General features: G+C 42.7%; 2 protein-coding genes across 3 annotated transcripts in view; one reads left to right on the plus strand and one right to left on the minus strand.

Annotated features, from left to right (window-relative positions):
* Nucleotides 1-19,071, minus strand: part of Dock8 (dedicator of cytokinesis 8) — a 160,335-nt gene extending 141,264 nt beyond the window's left edge. The window contains exons 1-3 of one of the 2 annotated variants that reach the window (XM_055613824.1): nt 18,970-19,071; nt 9,360-9,535; nt 5,050-5,121 (exon numbers count right to left, since the gene is read on the minus strand). In XM_055613824.1, coding sequence (XP_055469799.1) covers nt 5,050-5,121; nt 9,360-9,487 — 200 coding nt within the window. In that variant the 5' untranslated portion in view covers nt 9,488-9,535; nt 18,970-19,071. Of the gene's footprint in view, nt 1-5,049; nt 5,122-9,359; nt 9,536-17,929; nt 17,944-18,969 lie in introns of those variants that run through there. The other variant, XM_055613823.1, reaches the window with a different exon arrangement.
* Nucleotides 19,072-19,685: 614 nt separating this feature from the next.
* Nucleotides 19,686-20,157, plus strand: part of LOC129681949 (zinc-regulated GTPase metalloprotein activator 1-like) — a 53,468-nt gene continuing 52,996 nt past the window's right edge. The window contains exon 1 of the mRNA XM_055614173.1: nt 19,686-19,730. Coding sequence (XP_055470148.1) covers nt 19,686-19,730 — 45 coding nt within the window. The remainder of the gene's footprint in view (nt 19,731-20,157) is intronic.

The following is a 20,157-nucleotide window of genomic DNA, read 5'->3' on the forward strand; positions in this document are numbered from 1 at the left end:
ATATATATATATATATATATATATATATATATATATATATACACACACACACACATAAATGTTTACATACATAAATATATATATACACATACATATATGTTTATAACAATTAATGACAAGAGAGGCCATGAATTTAAAAGAGAGTAAGAATGGGAACATGGGAGGGTTTGGAGAGAGGAAAAGGAAGAGAAAAATGTTGTAATTATATTAATCTCAAAATTATTTTATTATTTGCATGTGTGTGTGTGTGTCTGTGTACACAGAAACGTGTGTATGTATGTGTGAATATATATATGAATCCCTCCAGAGGCCAGAAGGTGGTCTCAAGTCCCCTAAAGCTGTGAGATGCCCAACATGGATTCTGGGAACCACACTCAGGTCCTCTGGAAGAACAGCGATCAGTCTTAACTGCTGAACCGTTTCTCTGCTACGAATAGCGAGGAGCTCATGAAGCCCCACCCTTAGCTGAGGAACTATTGGTAGCCAATGGCTGGGGGAAAGGGAATCACTTTTCTTAGGGAATGTTATGGCTTGGGCATTGCCCATGGTCTGGTTGATTGCCCCACACCCATCTGCACGCCATCAACACCAGCTTGAGTCAGTGGTAATTAAAGAAAAAGAAAAAGAAAGAATGAGAAAGTCACAGGGAAATATGTTGGGGGGGTTGTGCCCAGAGAAATAGAGAATGGATAGGATCAAGTTACATTGTATATATGATTGAATATATACAAGAATAAATATGTTTGATGTTTAATTATTAATTATTTAATTAATGTACTATAAAAATATGATTTTTAAAAAGCTGTGTTGAAAAAATAGTTGTAGTTGAGTGATGAGTGATGCCTGGATTTTCCCCATGAATGAAGCATTATGAGTATTCACATTAATTGAATGATCCCTGGGAGAAGTGCCTGTTGGGACCGCAATTTCCAGACTCAGAATTTCAGGTCCATAGTACCACAGAATCTTATGCAGGGGTAGAAATGGGCCCTTCTGGAAGACACTAGTCAAAGATTGTCAGAAACTGTCACTGGATTTTGGAGTTGGAGGTTTTCCCCTGTCAAACAGCTTGTTTGAGGCAAGGAAACTGGTCCATGTCATGCGTGTACTGAGAATGTGGTAGCAGCCAATGCTAATCTCCATCCCCAGTATGCTTGACATACTAGAAACAGATATTGTTTACATGAGAGATAAGTGCATGGATAATAACTGCTTCTGAAAAAGAAATGGGACACACAGGGGAACAGAAACAACCATCAAGTGGCTAAAGCTCCAGACCCACACTGTTGTACATTTAAACATGGCACCAAAAATCAAAATCTAAAGGAAAATATCAATAAGGATTTAATTACACAAATTATTCTAAATGCTAAATATAAACAGTTTTAAAAATATACTGGGTAAGAAACTTATATGTTAGAAAGGTTAATATATTAACAATAAAAGTGCTCTAGTGCTAGGGAGATTACTCAGCAATCAACGCATTAGCTGTGCAGGCAAGAGGATCAGAGTTTAGATCCCCAGAACCCAAGGAAAAGCCTCAGATGGTGAAGGCAGGGGATCCCTTAAGCAAACTGGCAGGAAAAATTGGCCATTTTTGCAAACTCTGGGTTTGACTGGGTGGCCCCGATTCACTGTATAAAATGGGCAAATAATCAAAGAAGAGTCCTAACATCAACCTTGTACTTCCACACACATATGTATACATAGCTACCCCCCACAGAGAGACAGACAGACAAACACACACATGCATACACATGTGCATACACCTCTTCCCCAAACATGAAAAGGAACAAAAGTTATCTAAAGTTTTACAAAACCAAATAGCTTAATAGAGTTGTACAAATTTCTTAACTAGTGCAGCAAGAAAAAAACTACCTGTGGCCAACAAATATATGGGAAACATGTTCAATCCAATAATCAAAGAAAATGTCAAGAATGACAGTTCTTTCACAAAATGAAAATGTTAGCAAATGCTATTTTATATTCACTAATATTCAACATATAATTCATGTATTGATTAAATGTTTGACCTATTATTAAGTTTGAAATTTGTGCATATACCTTAGGCAAAGAAATTACAGTTTTTCCACATAAAAACAATAAATGTGCAATTATTCATTACAATTTATTCATTTTGAATCCTAGCTGTAGCCTCCTCCCTTGTCCCCTCCCAATCCACCCTTCATCTCTCCTCTCGAACAGGGTTTTAGTGAGAAGGACATTGCTGCATTGTAGGTATAAAACAAAACAAAACAAAACAAAAAAATGAGGATTTGCCTAAAAAAACTGGTTTAATATCCCAGAAGCAGAAAAACACACATGGTATATACACTTACTTATAAGTGGATATTAGACATATAATATAGGATAAACATACTAAAATATGTACACCTAAAGAAGCTAAGCAAGAAGGAGGATCCTGGGTAAGATAATCAATCTTCACTCAGAAAGGCAAACAGGCATCAGAAGGGGGAAAAACAGGGAACAGAACAGGAGCCTATCACAGAGGGCCTCTGAAAGACTCTACCCAGCAGGGTATCAAAGCAGATGCTGAGACTCATTGCCAAACTCTGGACAGAGCACAGGGAATCTTAGGAAAGAAGGGAGAGATAGAAAGACCTGGAGGGGACAGGAGCTCCACAAGGAGAGCAACAAAACCAAAAAATCTGGGCAATGGGGTCTTTTCTGAGACTGATACTCCAAACAAGGACCATGCATGGAGATAACTTAGAACCCCTGCACAGATGTAGCCCATGGCAGCACAGTGTCCAAGTGGGTTCCATAATAATGGGAAAAGGGGCTGCCTCTGACATGAACTCAGTGTCGCTCTGATCACCAACCCCTGATGGGGGAGCAGCCTTACCAGGCCTCAGAAGAAGACAATGGCCAGTCTTGATGAGACCTGATAGGCTAGGGTCAGAGGGAAGGGGAGGAGGACCTCCCCTATCAGTGGACTTGGGGAGGGGCATGGGAGGAGATGGGGGGGGGTAGAGTTGGGAGGGGCTGAGGGAAGGGGCTACAGCTGGGATACAAAGTGAATAAACTGTGGTTAATAAAAAATAAGTTAATTAAAAAAACACACAAAAACCTGGTTGAATAAAGTGTGCCATACATGCATGTGTTATGTAATCATTAGTTACTGTGCTGAGGAATAATAATAAAAAATGAAGCTAGGGAATCCTCCCTTACTGTGAAAATTGAAATGCAGGCTAATAAATAGGGTTTGATTTAGCATTTATAGAAACATATACTCCAAGGAAACTTGATTCTTCAAGGCCCATTATACGTCACTGTCAAGTATGGTTATCTACATAAAAAGAAATTCATTTATTTTAGTTTTGTTTCTCTATAGTTTCTAAAATTTCTACCATGAGCATTCTAAAGTCTTTTTTTTTTTAAGTAAAATTTATGGAAGATAGGAAAAAAAAAAAACAAACAAGGGTCTGTACTGCCAGGAGGAGGGAAGAAGTACAGTGTGTCAAATAGAAAATAAATCTGAAAGCCAAATTTAGTCCAATGGACCTTTCTGTTTATTGTTCCTTCTTGGATTTCTTTTTAGAACTTTAAATACCCAAAAAAGTGCCTCTAATTATAACATTTTGAAGTTTCAGAACAACTTGTTCTGAAATCTCTCGTTTATTAGCAGTAAGGCATAATCTAATTTGCCTGGCTGGCAAACTTTGTTTTCCACTTGTGTTAGAATGGAAGACAGACTGGCCTGTAGCTCAGCTGTAATTACTTTCTATATGTCATTTTTTTCTCCTCTGCAGCTACTGGAAACAGTATGCACACTGACATTACTTAAAAAAAAAAAGAAAAATTAACACAGATTCAATGGCACACTTACAGAACTGGATAAAAACCAATGGCAAGAGTCTCTTATTATTTATTCTTGAGAACAGTAATTCCTACAAGAGTAGGGAAACAGGAAGCTACTGTTTGCAAGCTGCTGTGTGTCAGAGGCTCTCTGGCATGGATCTAGTGGCGTGTGCCTCAATCTGCAGACAGCCTGCAGCCTACTTCCCCACACACGTCCGCATATATATATATATATATATATATATATATATATACACACATGCACTCATGGCAGGGATGTCCGTGTGTTCAAATGCTTCTCACAAAACTGTGCTGAGAAGGCCATTACTGTGGAGCTGGAAACCCTGCGGGAAAAGTCACAGAATGTTTGATTAACCCAGAGATAAAAATGCTCTCTGGATGAAAGACTAGCAAGTACTTAATTTGGGGGTCACAAGTTCCAATGACATCTTTGAATACGAGGCCAAGTTTCAAATCACTATCTTTTCTCTAGGAGTCCATCAAAATAATGATGAGGAGGAGGAGGAAGAGGAGGAGGACGATGAAACAAAAAAGATGTATTTTTTAAAAAATTACTTTTGTGAGACAGGGTCTTGCCATGCTGCTCAGACTGGTTTGAATTTTTAGGTTCAAAGCATCCTCCTGCCTCAGCCTCCTGAGTAGTTGTAACTGTAGGTACACTTTTCCATGCCTGGCTAACAGACTGTTTTTCATGTTTAGAATGTGGTTTTCTTCCTAACTGAATAGATAAACAGACTGCAATACATCTGAACAATGGAAGATTTTTTTTCCCCCATGGTAATAGAAAATGAGGGATGAAGCCACGTGGGGACAGGATGAAGACAGGTGAAATCAAAGAGCATGAAGAAGACGTGTACAGACCAGGGAGGGTGGGAGCAGAAACAGGGGGAGCACTGGGATTTTCAGGGCAGCAAAACCTTTTTGTTTGATGCTGCAAGGGCAGAAGCATGTCATTATGCATGTGTCAAAAGCCATCAAATCTAGCACTCAAAAATACAATATTAGACTGGGGGTGTAGCCGAGGGTGTACCCAGCATGACTGACACTCTGAGAGAGACAGATGGGAAAATCTCAAGGCTTTCTGTTCAGTTTTTCTGTAACCCTAAAACCCTTCCAATAAGTCACTTAAATTGAAAAAAAAAATACTAACAATACAAAATTTTTCACTTAGATTAGCATTTATATAGAAAGAGGGGGCAAACTTACTTCCGGTTCACAATCAGCCACTCTCGAAAATAGGTCTGAACACAATCCCTGACGTGAGGATCCAGTTCAACTCTAATTAGGTGAGTAACGAGATAAAAACAGGTTATTACTGTGTGGAAGTGATAAAATAAATCCTTGCCATCATCAAGGGACAAAATAACATTTCAAATCCATATCAGTAAGAATGTTAGAGATGTTCTTGCCCATTCATTCCAAGTGTATGAAGTATTCCTAAAACAATGACATTCGGGTTTTGATGTAATAAATATGGTGACATTTTGTGCTCTGTGAGTTTCTTTGTCATAGAGAATTGCTAAACCTCATCTATGCCTGAAGGAATTAAGACACAAGTAGGGAGAAACAGCTATAATTAAGTACCAAACATGAAAAATAAGTTCAAATAGTTATTTCTAACAGTTAAATTTTTCATTCTTGCGTGATTTTGTTAGGGCATGTGCGTTTTCCATCTAGAAAGCCAAGAACAGCTGCCTTAGGCTTGGATGGCTTTGTGGACAAGGCTTTGGATTCCTGTCATACCTGCTGAGAAGTGTGCCATTAGAGATAAGTCTCCATATGTTTCACAGTCTTGAAATCAGAAATAATGATAGTACCAAAGCTTTTGGTATCGGTAGAAACACATTAGCAGCGGACGTACATACACCTAAAAGCTCCAAGTTTTTTTTTATCTGAATATTTTTTGAGATTATAATATAATTATATCATTTCCTCCTTTTCTTCCTCCAAACTCTCCCATGCTCTTATTTAAATTCATGGTCTCTTTTTCTTTGTTATACATATAGATGTATTTATGTGCACACACATATATACACATATATATTCATAACTACAACTGTCTCGGTCCATGTAATGTTATTTGTATATGTGTGTTTTCAGGGCTGACTATTTGGTATTAGATAAGCAATTGGTGTGTTTTTCCCTACAGAAGACTGTTATTCTGGCTCTCAGCATTCCTTAGCTGCCTGTAGCTCTTTGTCAAGGGTTAAGACCTCTGGGATTTCCCCTTTCCAGGTTATACTATAGGCCTTAATTTTGCATTTGTAACACAGGGATGGTATAATTTGGGTCTTGGCTACCCTCCACAGGCTCACATGTTAAAGTGTTAGTCTCCGGCAGGACACAATCTTCAGGACATAGGGCCTTATGAAAGGCCTTGATCACTGGGAGCATGCCCTTGGAGGGGACTGTGGAACACTGCTCTCTTCTCTCTGTCTTCTGCAGCTGGCCATGAAGTGCTGACATATTACTTCTCCTCTGGGATCATCTCTTGTCACAATACTCTTTGCCACTAAAGGGCCAAAGCAATGCAGCTAACCAGCCGGGGCTGAAGTCTTCAAAATTGTGAGCCAAAATAAATGTTTCTCCTGTTGTCACGGGCATTTGTTACAGTAAAGGGAAACGGGCTAACACAGGGAGTAAGAGCAGAACTTGACAGCGGAGCTGCTATCAGTCCAAGACAAAATTCTGCAGAGGCCAGATAGGAGATGTCTTGGCCCTGACTGCTCAAATCCCAGCCCCATTCCTCATTGACTTTGTAACCTTATGCCAGTCATTCAACCCTTCTGTCTCTCAATTTCCTCCCCTGCTAGTGGTAACATAGTAACAGCTCCAATTTAGAGACTCATGGTGAAGCTTTGATGCTAATGTGCAAAGTGCATGGCACACAGTGAAACCCTGTGCTAGTTCACACTTAGGACATTTATTATGCACTGGGCACTGACTCAAGCACTTAACATGTATGGATTCAACAGGGCAGGCATTGCTGTTATTCTTGTTGTGCAGAAGAACAAGGTGATAATGAAATCAACCCATAGACCAAGTGGCCAAGCTGGGACCTGGAGGGCCCGGCTCATGACTACCACAGATCACTACTTAACATAGGTTCTAGGTGAGGCACAAAGTGTTCACTTAGAGTCACTAGTGTTTACTCTCATGGTGACCAGAATGCTTTCCTCTGCCTGCCTTGCTTACACAGAAGACTTCGGCAGCAGCTGAGATGGTACAGGTTGCCTTAAAGTGACTTCGGCAGCAGCTGAGATGGTGCAGGTTGCCTTAAAGTCATCAGAGAGGTAAACGTTTACTATAAGTCATAACAACAAAACAGTATCTCACTCACAAATTGGATCTAGGAAAACCTGCCTTCTTTATCATAGTTTTAAAAGTCCTTCTCAGGCTGGAGAGATGGCTCAGAGCACTGCCTGCTCTTCCAGAGGTCCACAACCATCTATAATGAGATCTGGTGCCTTCTGGCGCGCAGACATACATCCAGGCAGAACACCGTATACATAATAAATAAATGAATCTTTTTAAAAAGTCCTTTTCCCTCTAAACTTCTTGTATTTTATACCAGTTCTTCCAAGATAACGGCCACATTTAAAGATAACCGAGCATAAAAATTCACACAAATAAATAATGTGACTCTACCGAAGATGAAAAAATGTTTTCAGTATTAAAACCATGCTTGAGTAAACGGTCTGACACTAGGGAAAAGGTTTCTCAATTATGACTGAGATCTTGGTTTTTGTTTGCTTAGCTTGGTTTGGAAATGGTATTTCCTACACAGGATGGAGCAGCACATATGGCTAGCTTGCTATGTGAAGGAAAACTGATCCAAGAAGAGAACAAAGGGACTTCCCACATCCCAGTTGTCCAGTCACCTTCAACTGTGCTGACATGACCTAACACAGCAACACCTCACAGCAATGAGGGCAGGCATCAGGTCTCATACTCTCCTTTCTGGGACTTTTTGGAGGAAATGAGAAGACTCAAAATGTTCAAGGGAATATGAATCTTAATTTTGGTTTAAAAATGAATGAAAATAAAAGCTTGCTCAAAATTTCCAAAGAGACGGGGGTGTTCCTCCTACTGCTGCTTACATTTCATTCAGATGTGAGTCCATGGCTGCTGGACACTGAGAACTAATGCCCACACCATGCTCAGCAACTCAGCTCTAAACAGTTATTTGAATATTCATGCTTCCGCTGTGTCTCCCCTACATGAAACTTCTGCAAAAGAAGGAGTTTCCCTTCCTCATCTTTTTATCTCAGGACACAACAGATACTTAAGAAATGTGCGTGGAAACTTAGGTTAGTAACTGGATCCAGGCCTCTGTATGGAAATGCTTTAAAATCTCTTTTCATTTAGTGTGTGTGGGTGCGTGCGCGTTCGTGTACATATATGTGGTAATGAGAAGACCACCTGAGTGAGTCAGTTCTGGTAACTGAGCTCAAGTTGTCGGGATGTCAGCCAAACTGCTAAGCCATCTTACTGGCCCATAACGTGCTTCTGATAGAGACATTTCAACACTTGTCATAAGACTCTTGACAACGCAACAGAGGCCAGGAGGCTTCTTGTGATGCGACTAGCCCACAGACACTAAGCTGGCAGCCAGGACTCTTTTGGACTCCATCCCATGCCACTGCATCCCTTGCACTGTCTTAGTTCCACAAGGTTTTCCAGAGCCTTTGGCTAAACCAATTTAGAGACTGTATGTCTGCCTACCATGTGTGAGGTCTGTGCTAGGTGCTCAGCACCACAGAGCAGACAACAAACAAACAAATAAACTGCCTACATCTAGGTAGCAACACTTTATGTGCTGTATATTTTAGTGGACTGAGTAACTCTGCTCCTTTTAAAATACAAATCTGAGACTACGTGTGCTTGTGTGTATGTGCTTGTGTGTGTGCTTGTGTGTGTGTGTGTGTGTGTGTGTGTGTGTGTGTGAGCGTGGAGGCAGTGAGCACATGTTGTGTGTCTCCCCCATTTACTCTTTAGATTTTGAGGGAGGGTCTCTCAGTGAACCTGGAGCCCCAGGGATACTCTCTGCCGCTCTACACCGACAGCGTACTTGTCACCGTGCCTGGTCTTTTCTGTGGTTGCTGAGGGGCTGAGCTCAGGTCCTCGTGCTCAGACAGCAAGCACATCCCCATGTGAGCCTCCTCCCCGGGCCCGGAAATATTTTCGCAATTGAAAAGATCATTAACTTCTTATAATGTAAGGGATCGAAGACCCTGCCCTTGCCCATGCTGGACAAGCATTTTACCACTCTTCGGTTGCCCATCCCCCAGCCCCAGCCCGGCTCAGAGTTTGCCTCTTTTCAAGAGTCCTTCAAAGCTGGTGTGCTTCTGCACACCTGTGACCTGAGCACACTTTGCAGGCACAGGCAGGAGGGCGGTGACTTTGAGCTCAGCTTAAGCTACATGGCGAGACCCTGTTTCAAGAAACAAGAAACAAAGAAACCGAGGTTCAGAATCAGCACCCTTCCCCTCTCGTATTTCAAGAAAACAATTTACCCTTCCTCCGGCAGAGAGGGCTGCAAAGTCCTGCATTCCTTGGGTGTGAACGCCACATGCAAGTAGTCCTCGGTGAGGTCCCCCAGCTCCTGGGCCAGCTCCGCATCCAAGCTGTTCAAGTGTGTCATCACAAGCCCTTCAAAGTCCACCGGCTCCACGGGCTCATAAAGCTGAGGCTGGAGGGACAGGGAGGGAAAGAGCGCCGTTCCCACCAGGCTTCCTGGTGCAGCACACAGACGTACAGGCACAAGGGCGGTGGACAGCTGCCCTGCCCTCCCCTTCAACTCAGTGTTTTCACTTTTAGCCTAAATGAAGCGACTGGAGAAGCTGTCAAACTGCGGTGGTGACAGCGGAGGTAAAGAAAGGCAGTAGCAGAAAGTCAAGTCACAACACGATGAGTAATTAAAATCACACCCCAAGGCAGAATTTTTTCCTCTGCTTAATTGCAGCTTGATGAGGAATCCTGAGGAGATCCAAAATGAGATCACAGGCTTTGAGGAATTTTTATAATTCCTCCTGCAAAAGCTCTCTGAGGCCATGTTTTGTTTACCCAAACACAGTGAAAAAGAGAAAGAAGGCAGTTTTCCAGAAACTCAGGCAAGCAGCGCTCCTCTGGCTGTGTGCTCAGAAGCAGTGTTTCCCTTGGCCTGAGACGTCTACACACTGCTGCTCGGAGCCAATGCTCTAGACACAATCTCAGCTGACACGCAGCCAGGCTTGAGGCGAAACCCTTCTAGCGCTGAGGCTTCCAAATAGTGCTGGTTGGGAAGAAACTCGCTGAACTGAAGCTGGGTGAGCAAACCCTTAGTGTCTGCTGAAGAAAGCTGTCCTGTCTTCATTTCATCCTCCCACGCACAGGGAGGGAGAGGGAATACTAGACAGGATAGAAACCCAGGGTAACTGAAACAGTGGTGCTCTTCAGTTGGTAGTATTAAGAACTGGCAACCCTTTGCCAGTCCCTATTAAACAAAATGTATTTTCTAGCCCGTGGCAGGCAAAGATCCAGGAACCACTGCCTAAGGCCTGGAGAGTCACCTAGACCAAGGAGATTGGCACAACAATAACAAAGCAGTAACGGGAAAGAATGCAGCTCCCTCAGGTGTTCCTTTAAGGCAGGCAGACAGTGTGGAGTCACCAGCCCAAGTGGACACTGTTCTCCTCAATCCCAAAAGCATCACAAAACAAAAAGCCCCAGATTCCAGGCCTGTCCTATGGGAGGGCAGGTCTGGAGGAAGTGCTGACAAAACTGGTTTTTCATCCCCTTGAGTCCACATACCAGCAGGCTTCAAGCTGGGGTGGAGAAACAGTGCTGTTGAAGAGGCAAAGGGCAAAAAGATTCCAGAGTGTAACTACAGCTTTCCCTGTCCCCTTCCCAACTTTCCTGTCTTGGTGGTAATGGAGACAGGAATAGCTTACACCAGAGAGAGAGGACACAGCTGCCTGCAGTGGCTAGTCTTACCTATCAGCTTGACTACATATGGAATCAATTCCCAAGCAGCTGGACACACTGGTGAAGGGGTTTTCTTGACTGGATCATTTGAGATGGGAAGATACACCTTAAACCCAGATCATTTGAGGTTATATGACTCACCCTAAATCTGGGCCACACCTTCCAGTGGCGGCCCACAAAAAGGACATGGAAGAAGGAAGCTTTTACTTGCTTGCCATCACTCTCTCTAGCAAGGTCACCTATCCCATTGCTAAGAGATTACTTTTCTGGAATTAGAACCTACTTCTTTTAAGATTCCAAAGGATACTGAAGACCAGATGAGAATCCAGTCTTGTGGACTGAACGCCTACTAGACTCTTGGCGTTTCTGTCAAAAGACAGCTACTGTTGGACTAGCTGGACCATAGCCTATACGGGACTTTAATAACCCCCTTTAAGTATATAGCTATCCATTCTACCAATTCCGCTCCTCTACGGACCCGTGACCAAATACACTGTTCTACTTCTGGCCCAGATCTTTAAGATGGCTCACTTACTTTAAGATGGCTCATTGTTAGCAGGACGAAATGGAGGCAGAGTAGAGGGTTACAGAATGGATCTCAGTAGCTGAGAGCAAAGAGCTTCCTTTGGTCATCAGGTGGGAAGAAGACAGGAAAGTCTCCCCTGGTTCTGGCTGCACCCTGAAGTCAGCTGAGGAAGAGACCACAGTCCTCATGAAAGGCCTGTCCAAATTAATCTCACTGGAACCCAGTGGAATATGTTAATTATCCTCAGGGTCAGATGGTTTAATAATTTGCCATTGGTCACATGGCTAGGAGCAAGCACATTTGGAATTCAAATATAGCCAGGCTGTGTTCTTAACCACTATAATTTTGATTCCAGAGAACCAGTATTCCTAAGATAACTAAACACAACGTAATAGTTAAGTGTGCACCAAAGCAAGTTAAAATTTACAACAACCCACAAATTCTGCTCAGAACTTCTCAGGGTATTGGATGCTCAAATATAATGGTAAATAAATGAATGACAGGCATGGGTTTATCAAGAGGAACTCAAGCACAAATAATGAAATGCATCGCTAAACAAATGCACTTAGTGAATGAGCATTGAGCACTGGAAAGTAGAAGCCTCATAGAAAAATGTATCTGTGTACAACTGTCAGAAAAAAAGTCCAGTTCGGCTAAAATAAAGCAACTTGCCGTGGTCCTGATAAAGGTGAAAACTCAGTAACTTTTACAGGAAGATGGTGCAGAGACCAGGCGTAGATGATGGTTTGTTCCACCATCTGGCAATTGCTCACTGCGCATCTACTCAATTTGGTTCTAGGAAAGAGAGGAGCATGGGGCTGCCCTCTAACCAACCACTGAATAATGACATTTAACCTTCTCAAATGTAAATATACACAATAGAAGATAAACTCAAACTCTTGGTGTCTGAACATAGTCCAGGGGTGGAACAGGCTGTACACCCAAACTGCAAGGATGGAATCATTGCTAGACTAGACTTCTCACAGGACACGTCAGCTGCCACTTTTCTCTCCTTATTTCTATACAGAAACTGACAAGGCAAAGAGTCTGCTCATTTCAGTGTAACATAAACTTATCTTAACAGTAGTAATGGCTGCAGAACTTAATGGCTTTAAGTTCTCTTAACTCGATAGACCTTCAAGCAGTTTCCTCTCTTGCAAGTTTAAATAACAGCCAGGAATCTAACAATCAAACAATAGTCCAGAATGTGTTCTGTAGAACATCTATAACTGCAATCTCACAAGCAGATTTTACTTTGAGGCAGTCGACACACACAAAGGGATAAATAAGTGTATATACAGTGCCCACAAGTAGGTGTGCATACACACACATTCTTCAAATACTGAAGAGCTAACAGCTACACTACAGTGCATTAGGGATGAAGTCTGAGCAGAAGGTAAGGTAACAGCTAAGATGTATCTTTAGCTCTTTGGCTTTCAGAGGCCCAAGTCTTTCCTTGACTATTATGCTTTCTTTATTCTTCTGTTGAGCCATGTATCTTCTTAATCAGCAGAGAACAAAGAGGAGCTTAAATGCTATGATCCAAAGCGATTTGAAGAAGATTATCATTGTTCTATCCCTGGGGTGGAGGGTGTTCTCTTGATGGTCAGGAAGTGAAACAACAGCTCCACTCCAGCCATGGGGTTCCCATCTGCTCTGCTTTCCTCCTTGACAACCATCTCCTAGGCCAGCGCTGCCAGGAGCTTCCACCAGTTATCTGCATTTGGATGGACACTTTGTGTTCTCACATATGACTTGGTAATGCTGCTGTAGCTACAGTTTCCCCCGAAGCCCACTCTGCTTCCTGGGTGTTTCTGGGGCATGCCACATGCTCTTACCTTGCAGACTGGACACTGGTTCTTCCTTCTGCCTGGAATACCTTCCTTGGACAACTGAGCACTCCCTGAGCATCTCTATTCCAGACAGAGATCTTGGAGACCACCCTGCCTAAAATAGCATCTCATTTGTGTCACTGCTCCCTTTGCCTGTTTCATTCTTCGTAACCCTTCCTGCCCTCATCACAGCTGACATCACTTGTTTACTCCCACCTCCTACTCCAAAATGTTTCACAAGAAGAAAGATGGGTCCTTTGTTACATTCACAATTGTCACCCATAGCTCTTAGAGCAATTGCAGTACACAGTAAGACTCAATAAACACTTCCTTAACAGATAAAAAAAGACAGTCACCACTCTACACTTGGCAAGCAAAGCTAAAGGTAGAAACTTGCCTCCACCTTCAATGGTTTCAAAGGACTTCATGACCTAAAAGAAGCTCGTTTCCCTGCCTCCAGCAACGGAAATCTTCCGCTGATGCCACTGTAGATGCTGAGATAGCATCATGACCACCAATCTGTTTTTTTTTTTCTTTAAATAAATCAGATATATGTATGTATAAGTGGGTGTATGCATGTGTGGAGGCCAGAGGTCACCCTGAAGCTTGCCTCAGAAGCCATCTACTTATTTTGGGAGGCAGGGTCTCTCCCAGGGACATGGGATTAATATATTAGCTGGGTTAGCTAATATACTGAATGAGCCCCAGGAATGCTCTTGTCTCTACCTTCCCCATGCTGGGAGTGCAAGCAGGTGCCACCACACCTGGCTTTTTACATGGGTCTTGGGGACTGAATTCATGTCCTCATGCTTGAGTGGTAAGCACTTTACACACTGACCCATCTCGCCGGCCTGTCTCCATCCCTGTTTTCAGTGACCAAAAGAAGTGTCTGCTCTGCATGCAGAGTACCTGCCACACCTTCCATCTTATCCTCCACTGTGAACGTGCACAGGGAACTACACCAAGCACTGCATTTTCTATCATGTCCCCCAGCACAACCAACAACACAGAGCAGCCAAGTCTCAGGAAAAATGAAGTGAAGAACAGCATCAGAGGCACAAAGGAGGCTCCCAGTTAAGAAGTCTGCCAGCTGCAGTTAGTTTAATTCTGAGGACTCGGAGAGGGTATAAATACCAGAGCCCAAAGAGAGAGAGAGAGAAAAAAAAAGGATGCTTCAAGGAGACAAATGTAGAAAGAAGGCTGCTGGTTCTGCTGGACTGCTGGATATCCTAACAACTGAGATTGGTATTTTCCCAAAGAACCCAGTGATCCTAACCAGCAGGAACTAAGTCTAAAGAGGTCTATGTCCCCTGTCCCTTCCAACCTTTTTTCTCTCCGACCTAGGGTCAGGGGGGTTAGAAGGGAGGTAGAGGTATAAGGAACCCCAAGTAAATTAGAGTTTAAAAGCTAGCGCCTACAAAAGTCAGCACCTAAGCTGTCCTTAGCTAGCAAAGAAAAGGGGTGCTGTATCTCACAGAATCCAATGTACACACAGGAAGGAATGCTTCTCGGGCATGAGACCTCTTTAAGGCACGAATGTTAGGGGCTGGAGAGATGGCTCAGGTGGTAAGAGCACTGTTTGCTCCTCCAGAGGCCCTGACTTCAATTCCCAGCAACCACATGGTAGCTCACAACCATCTACACTGGAATCTGATGCCCTCTTCTGGCATCCAGGGGTACATGCAGATAGAGCACTCATTCATAAGATAAATAAATCTTTTTTAAAAAGACATGAATGTTAGACACACAAACATTTCCTGTAGCCATGGTGCTCAACCATGTGCATGCTCAGGGTGTAGCTTTTTTACATTCTTTACTTCATCCAGAGCTGTTCCTTCCACTTCACTTCAGACTTTCTATTTTGTTTTTAAAGAGAGTATATTTTCCTCCATAAAAATGGACTTAAAGTTATTGACCACCACACAGATCTTCAGTCCTCCTTGCTGCTTTAGAGCACGGATCCCACCCTTTCTTCTATGTACTTACGATTCGGTCTACTTTTACTAACTAGAGAAAAGGCTTTACACTTTTCAGGGTTTTGTTTTTAAAAATACAAACAGCAGGTGTAGAGTTGTTTGCTTACATGGATGGCGAGCACCAGAAGTCTGGTTAACCTGCTCCTATGACAGTGGCAGTAGAGAATGCCAAACCAGAGGCCTGTCTCTCTAGACCTGTTCTCAAAGGCCTTTGACAGGAGTGTCAGGCAGACCCAATCCACCATTGTGTCTGGAAAACTCATTCGAAATGACAGATCTTCTTCATATTAAAACATGCAAAATGTAAAAGTAGTTTATTGAGCTGGTGAAATGGCTCAGTGGGTAACGGTGCTTGCCCTGAAGCCTGAAGGCCTAAGTTCAATCTCTAGGATCCATGTGGTAGAAGAGACGACAAGCTTCTGCAAGTTGAACTCTGACCTCCACTGGCATGTGTACACATGTGCACACAAAATTAAGGTAATTTTTTTTAAAAAGAAGCATATCTGTTTTGAAGATATTTTGTATACACAGTCACCACAGCAGGCATTTATAGCTAGCATTAAAACAAAAGCTGGATAAAACAAAGGCAATTACATCAAATGCACTGCCTCCCACTCACATATTAGACATACGCCAGATGACTGTATTTTATGAGGATTACATACAGGGGTAGCATGTAGTCCTTGCTTACCATACACCTACAACGCAGAGCATGCAGGGCAACAAAAGAAACCACTTCTCTGTATATACCTTCTGCTATTTGCAATCCACTTCCACCCGAGAATCTTTAAATGACTCTCAACCTGTGTCTTTGGGGACCTGTCAACATCATGAAGCAATGTTAAATAGTGTTGGTTGCTACCCTTTGAGATTCTGACTTTGCTATTCTGCAGGGGCATGGCTAGAAGTATGAGAAGAAGCTGAGTGTTTCTAACAGATCATCAGGGCTGATGACCCATCTCCGGGGTCTTCTCAGCTCCTTCAGCAAGTGTTTGCCTCTGATCACATTAAGGATCTTCCTTCTGAATGTCCATCACATTTGAAGCCAGAGTGGGCCCTTGGATTACTTGTCTCCCCAAAGAGATCACAAAGCCTCACAGAGCTGGAATAATCTATTTATTTCTTAATGATCCAAGCACCTAAGACAACAACATTACCCACTATTCCACTATTTCCACAGGCTCTAATTCAGAACTCTTTATCGACACTGTGGAGGTAACATCAGGTGCCAAGTTTTAAGAAGAGGGAGCTGAAATCTTTAAAGGGAGTAAGTGACTTGTCCCAAGTTATACAGCCAACAGTTGACAAACCCCTTCCACCTTCAGCTCACCTGACCCCAAACTCTTTACTCTTGCAAACAGCAATGACCTCTTGCTGACTGGTTCTATATGACTGTACTTCAATTAAATACATATTTTTAAACAACCATTTATATGAAGTGATGGAAGTGCTTACATTACTTAAAGCAAAAGAATTGGTCAAAATGCACCCGGTTTTATTTTTTAATTAGCCAAAGTAATGCAACAAGCAGTCCACACCAGAGCCTCTGACTTAAGATGCTTTCTAAAGCTCTCTCCAGTAGGGTAGGAGTTTTCACCTAAGTCACTCCAGTCTCTTGCTAAAATTGACTCTTACTAAACAGTCCCCTATTTATCTAAGGAAAGGAATATTCTCAAGGTAAAGGGAAGTCGCCTTGTAACTTGGTGATTTCTCCTGGGAGCCTTGTCTGAGAGGATGAGTGCAGCGAGGCACAGCCACACTTTCCCAAGCTGTCCCATGAGGGCAGCTGAAGCCAGGAACCTGGGGCTTTCTAAACAACATGAGATTTTAGAAGGTAGATCAGGCATCTTGACTCCCACAAGTAGAAGAAACAGGGCAAGAGTATGCCGAAGCTGAAAGGGAGAGTTGTGAGGAGGGGAAGGCTGAGGAGGCTACAGGGGACTAAGCAGGAATAAGAAAATTTGAGGAACGGTTCTATACAAACTGGTCAGGATTGAATGATGGCAAGTGGAAAAATGATTCTTATAGCTAGTATTTTAACCTTTGCCCGGCTTCCTTCATACCTCTGCTAGTTACAAGATAAGCAGCTAAGCCACTTGTTAATCTGACTTCCCAGCCGTTGAAGTAACTAATCAAAATTTACTTTTGTCAAAACCTCCTAAGGAGACAGCAAACTATGGGGAGAGGACACTTGCAAATATCACATTTTCTCCTTTATAACTTTCCGTTTAACAAGGATTTCTCCTACAGTTACGAAAGGCTATGGTGTTATCACAAAGGCTGATAAGGAGACAAGGGGTTAACCCTGAAAACTTCCTTGAGAACCTCTTTACTGTGCCCACACTATTTCCCCAGCAGCTGTTTCAGAGTGCTCTAGTCTTCATACTTTTTGAAGGCAAGCCCCAAAGCTCCCCACATTGTTTAAAATTTAAAAGCACATCTAATCACTTTTCAACAAAATGGTGCACATTTTGAAATACAACCTGAATCAGAAAACACCCAGTCCGGCTTATATGTGACGGATCTCAGTGCACTTATACCGAGAACATAGGCACCACAAACTTTTGACTGTAACCTAAGTTTTGAAGCAGACAGGAAAAGACAAATAAAAAGGGTGGCCTAGCGAGGCTCCTAGGTCATAAATAGGGTTCTCAGAAAGATGTCACCACAAAGGAAGCTCTCACAGTGAAGATGCCATACATTTGTTAGTACTGTTTCATTAATGACACAACACATAAGCTAGCTATCCTTCTGAAATAACCAGAAATCGCTCCAGTGAAACATACCTGAAGAAACACAGTTAATGCAGCAGGGAAACTGTCAGAGGCGACAAGATGGCGCATACAGGAAACAGGCGAAGGTTACAAAATTTCTTAGAGCAGAAGTGGTTTTGAAGTAATAACTAGAAACAAAAAATAACCTAACCTTCTCAAGATAACCGCTAGATGAGCCAGAGAGTGTGGCTGTGGGCTGTGCTGTGTGAGGAAGTGAAGGCAGGGCAGGCTCAGCTTGCTCAAAGGAAGCGACACCCACTTCTGGGTTATAAACGGTCTTGTTCAAGATGGTTTTGCCTCACCTGGCACTCATCTGGCCTTCAGCCCTTAAATAATAGGATACACATATATAATCACCAGTTGATTAGTTATGTCAAATGGTAGGCACCTTGAAATGGTGAATGTTATGTTTTAAAACTAAAGATTTGTCCCCCCATGTGACAGATTCCACCAGTGTAAAGTTCCAGGCAGGCCCACCTACAACCACAACAAGGTTCAGTGATCACCTGAGGTGGGATTTAGGGGATGCAAAAAGGTGTGAGGGAAAGTGCTCTAGACTTTGACTGGGTAGAAGTTAAATGACTAATAAACTGCCCAGATTCACCAAACGGTGATCCTAACACTGATAAATTTCATAGTATGTAGATTTAACTGCCAAGAAAATTATGTCAAAAGAAAGATTTGTAACTTCAGCTTTTGAGATTTGTCACCTAAAAATTTCCAAGCAAAATATGCTAGAGCTCGTGGTCAGTTTCTAGGCTACCCCTCACCCCACATATGACCTATGGGGGGATGGGTTTGAGTAGCCTGAAAGCCCCCTGACTAGAGAACATCAGAACCCACAGTTCTGTGTTCTCTCCTTCTATACATGTCCTGGCTGACAGAAGGAGATGCTTGGTGCCTAAAGGAAAGCAGAAGTTATAACGCAGTAGGAGGAGAATGCTTGGTGCTAAATGAGCTAAGGCTAGCGGGGCGGGGGAGGGGAGTTAGTTTAGATGTTGCACACTTCTGCCCCTGACCACAGGCCAAACAAACCTGTAACACATACTTACTAGTTGAAGGGAGGGGAAACCAGACGTGCTGATGCTGTGCCGATGGAACTGTCCAAGGTTGGGGGGGAGCGTAAACTGCTTCCTTATTTCTGATGATGAATACCTTGAATTAAAATAGAAAAAACTACAAATGAAGTTATTATTAAAAAAAAAAAAAAACACGCTGCAATTACAGTGCAGTCCTTGGCTGAGGAGTGAGAAGAACCGACTGAAATACCTCAGTGTACTATGGAGTTACAAATAAAATAAATAAGACTTAAATTTAATCATGACAACATATAAGGCATGATTATTTGGCTCCCAGCCTTCTGTGTGACGCACAGAGATGGGCAGGAGTTTGGTAATTGTGGCCATCACTTCTCCCTCCACAAAAGTACCATTTTTTTTCAAAATACCCCTACTCACCTGTGCACTGCTTAGGCAGAAATATGGACCAAGAAGACAGGCCTATTGGATCACCCTCTTAGCATTTACCATGAGGAAGAAGACAGTGCCTGGCACGCATCCATGTTCCTGCTGGCCGTTGTACTGGGCCTGGGGAAGCATGGGACTCTACAGAAAGGAGCAGCAGCCAGTTTGAACTATGTCCTTAATTCCCTAGAGCACTGTGTTTATTCAATGCTTGAACAGTGTCAGGAGTGAGCCATCTATTCTATTCTATGAGTCATCAAAGAAATGTAAAGACCATAATGATATGCCCCTTCACAACCGTCAGGATGGCCAAAACAGACCACTGCACTGTCAGTCACAAGTGTTGCCAGGTAATACAGAATCACACACACATGCATTGTTGGTAGGGATCTAAATGGCACAGTCCTCTCCAAAAACAACCTGGCAGCTCCTCGGGAAGCTTAGCATGTAATTTCTAGATATGCCGAAATCCCACCAGTAGCTACACCTCCATGGAAAATGAAAACATGTGCACAATAAAACTTAAATACCGACATTCAGAACAGCACGGTACACAAGAAGCAAAACAGCTAATGCAAGTGGTGACACACACCTTTAATCCCAGCACTCAGGAGGCAGAGGCAGGTGGATCTCTGAATTTGAGGCCAAATGGTCTATAGGGCAAGCCCCAGGGCAGCCAAGGCTACGCCAGGGCTACACAGAGAAACCCTGTCTCAAAAACAAACAAACAAACAAACAAACAAACAATCTCCATAAAACCCACAAAAAGAAAAAATA

Source organism: Psammomys obesus, unplaced genomic scaffold (assembly GCF_907164565.1).
Source record: "Psammomys obesus unplaced genomic scaffold, mPsaObe1.curated_primary_1811, whole genome shotgun sequence".
Lineage (NCBI taxonomy): Eukaryota > Metazoa > Chordata > Mammalia > Rodentia > Muridae > Psammomys > Psammomys obesus.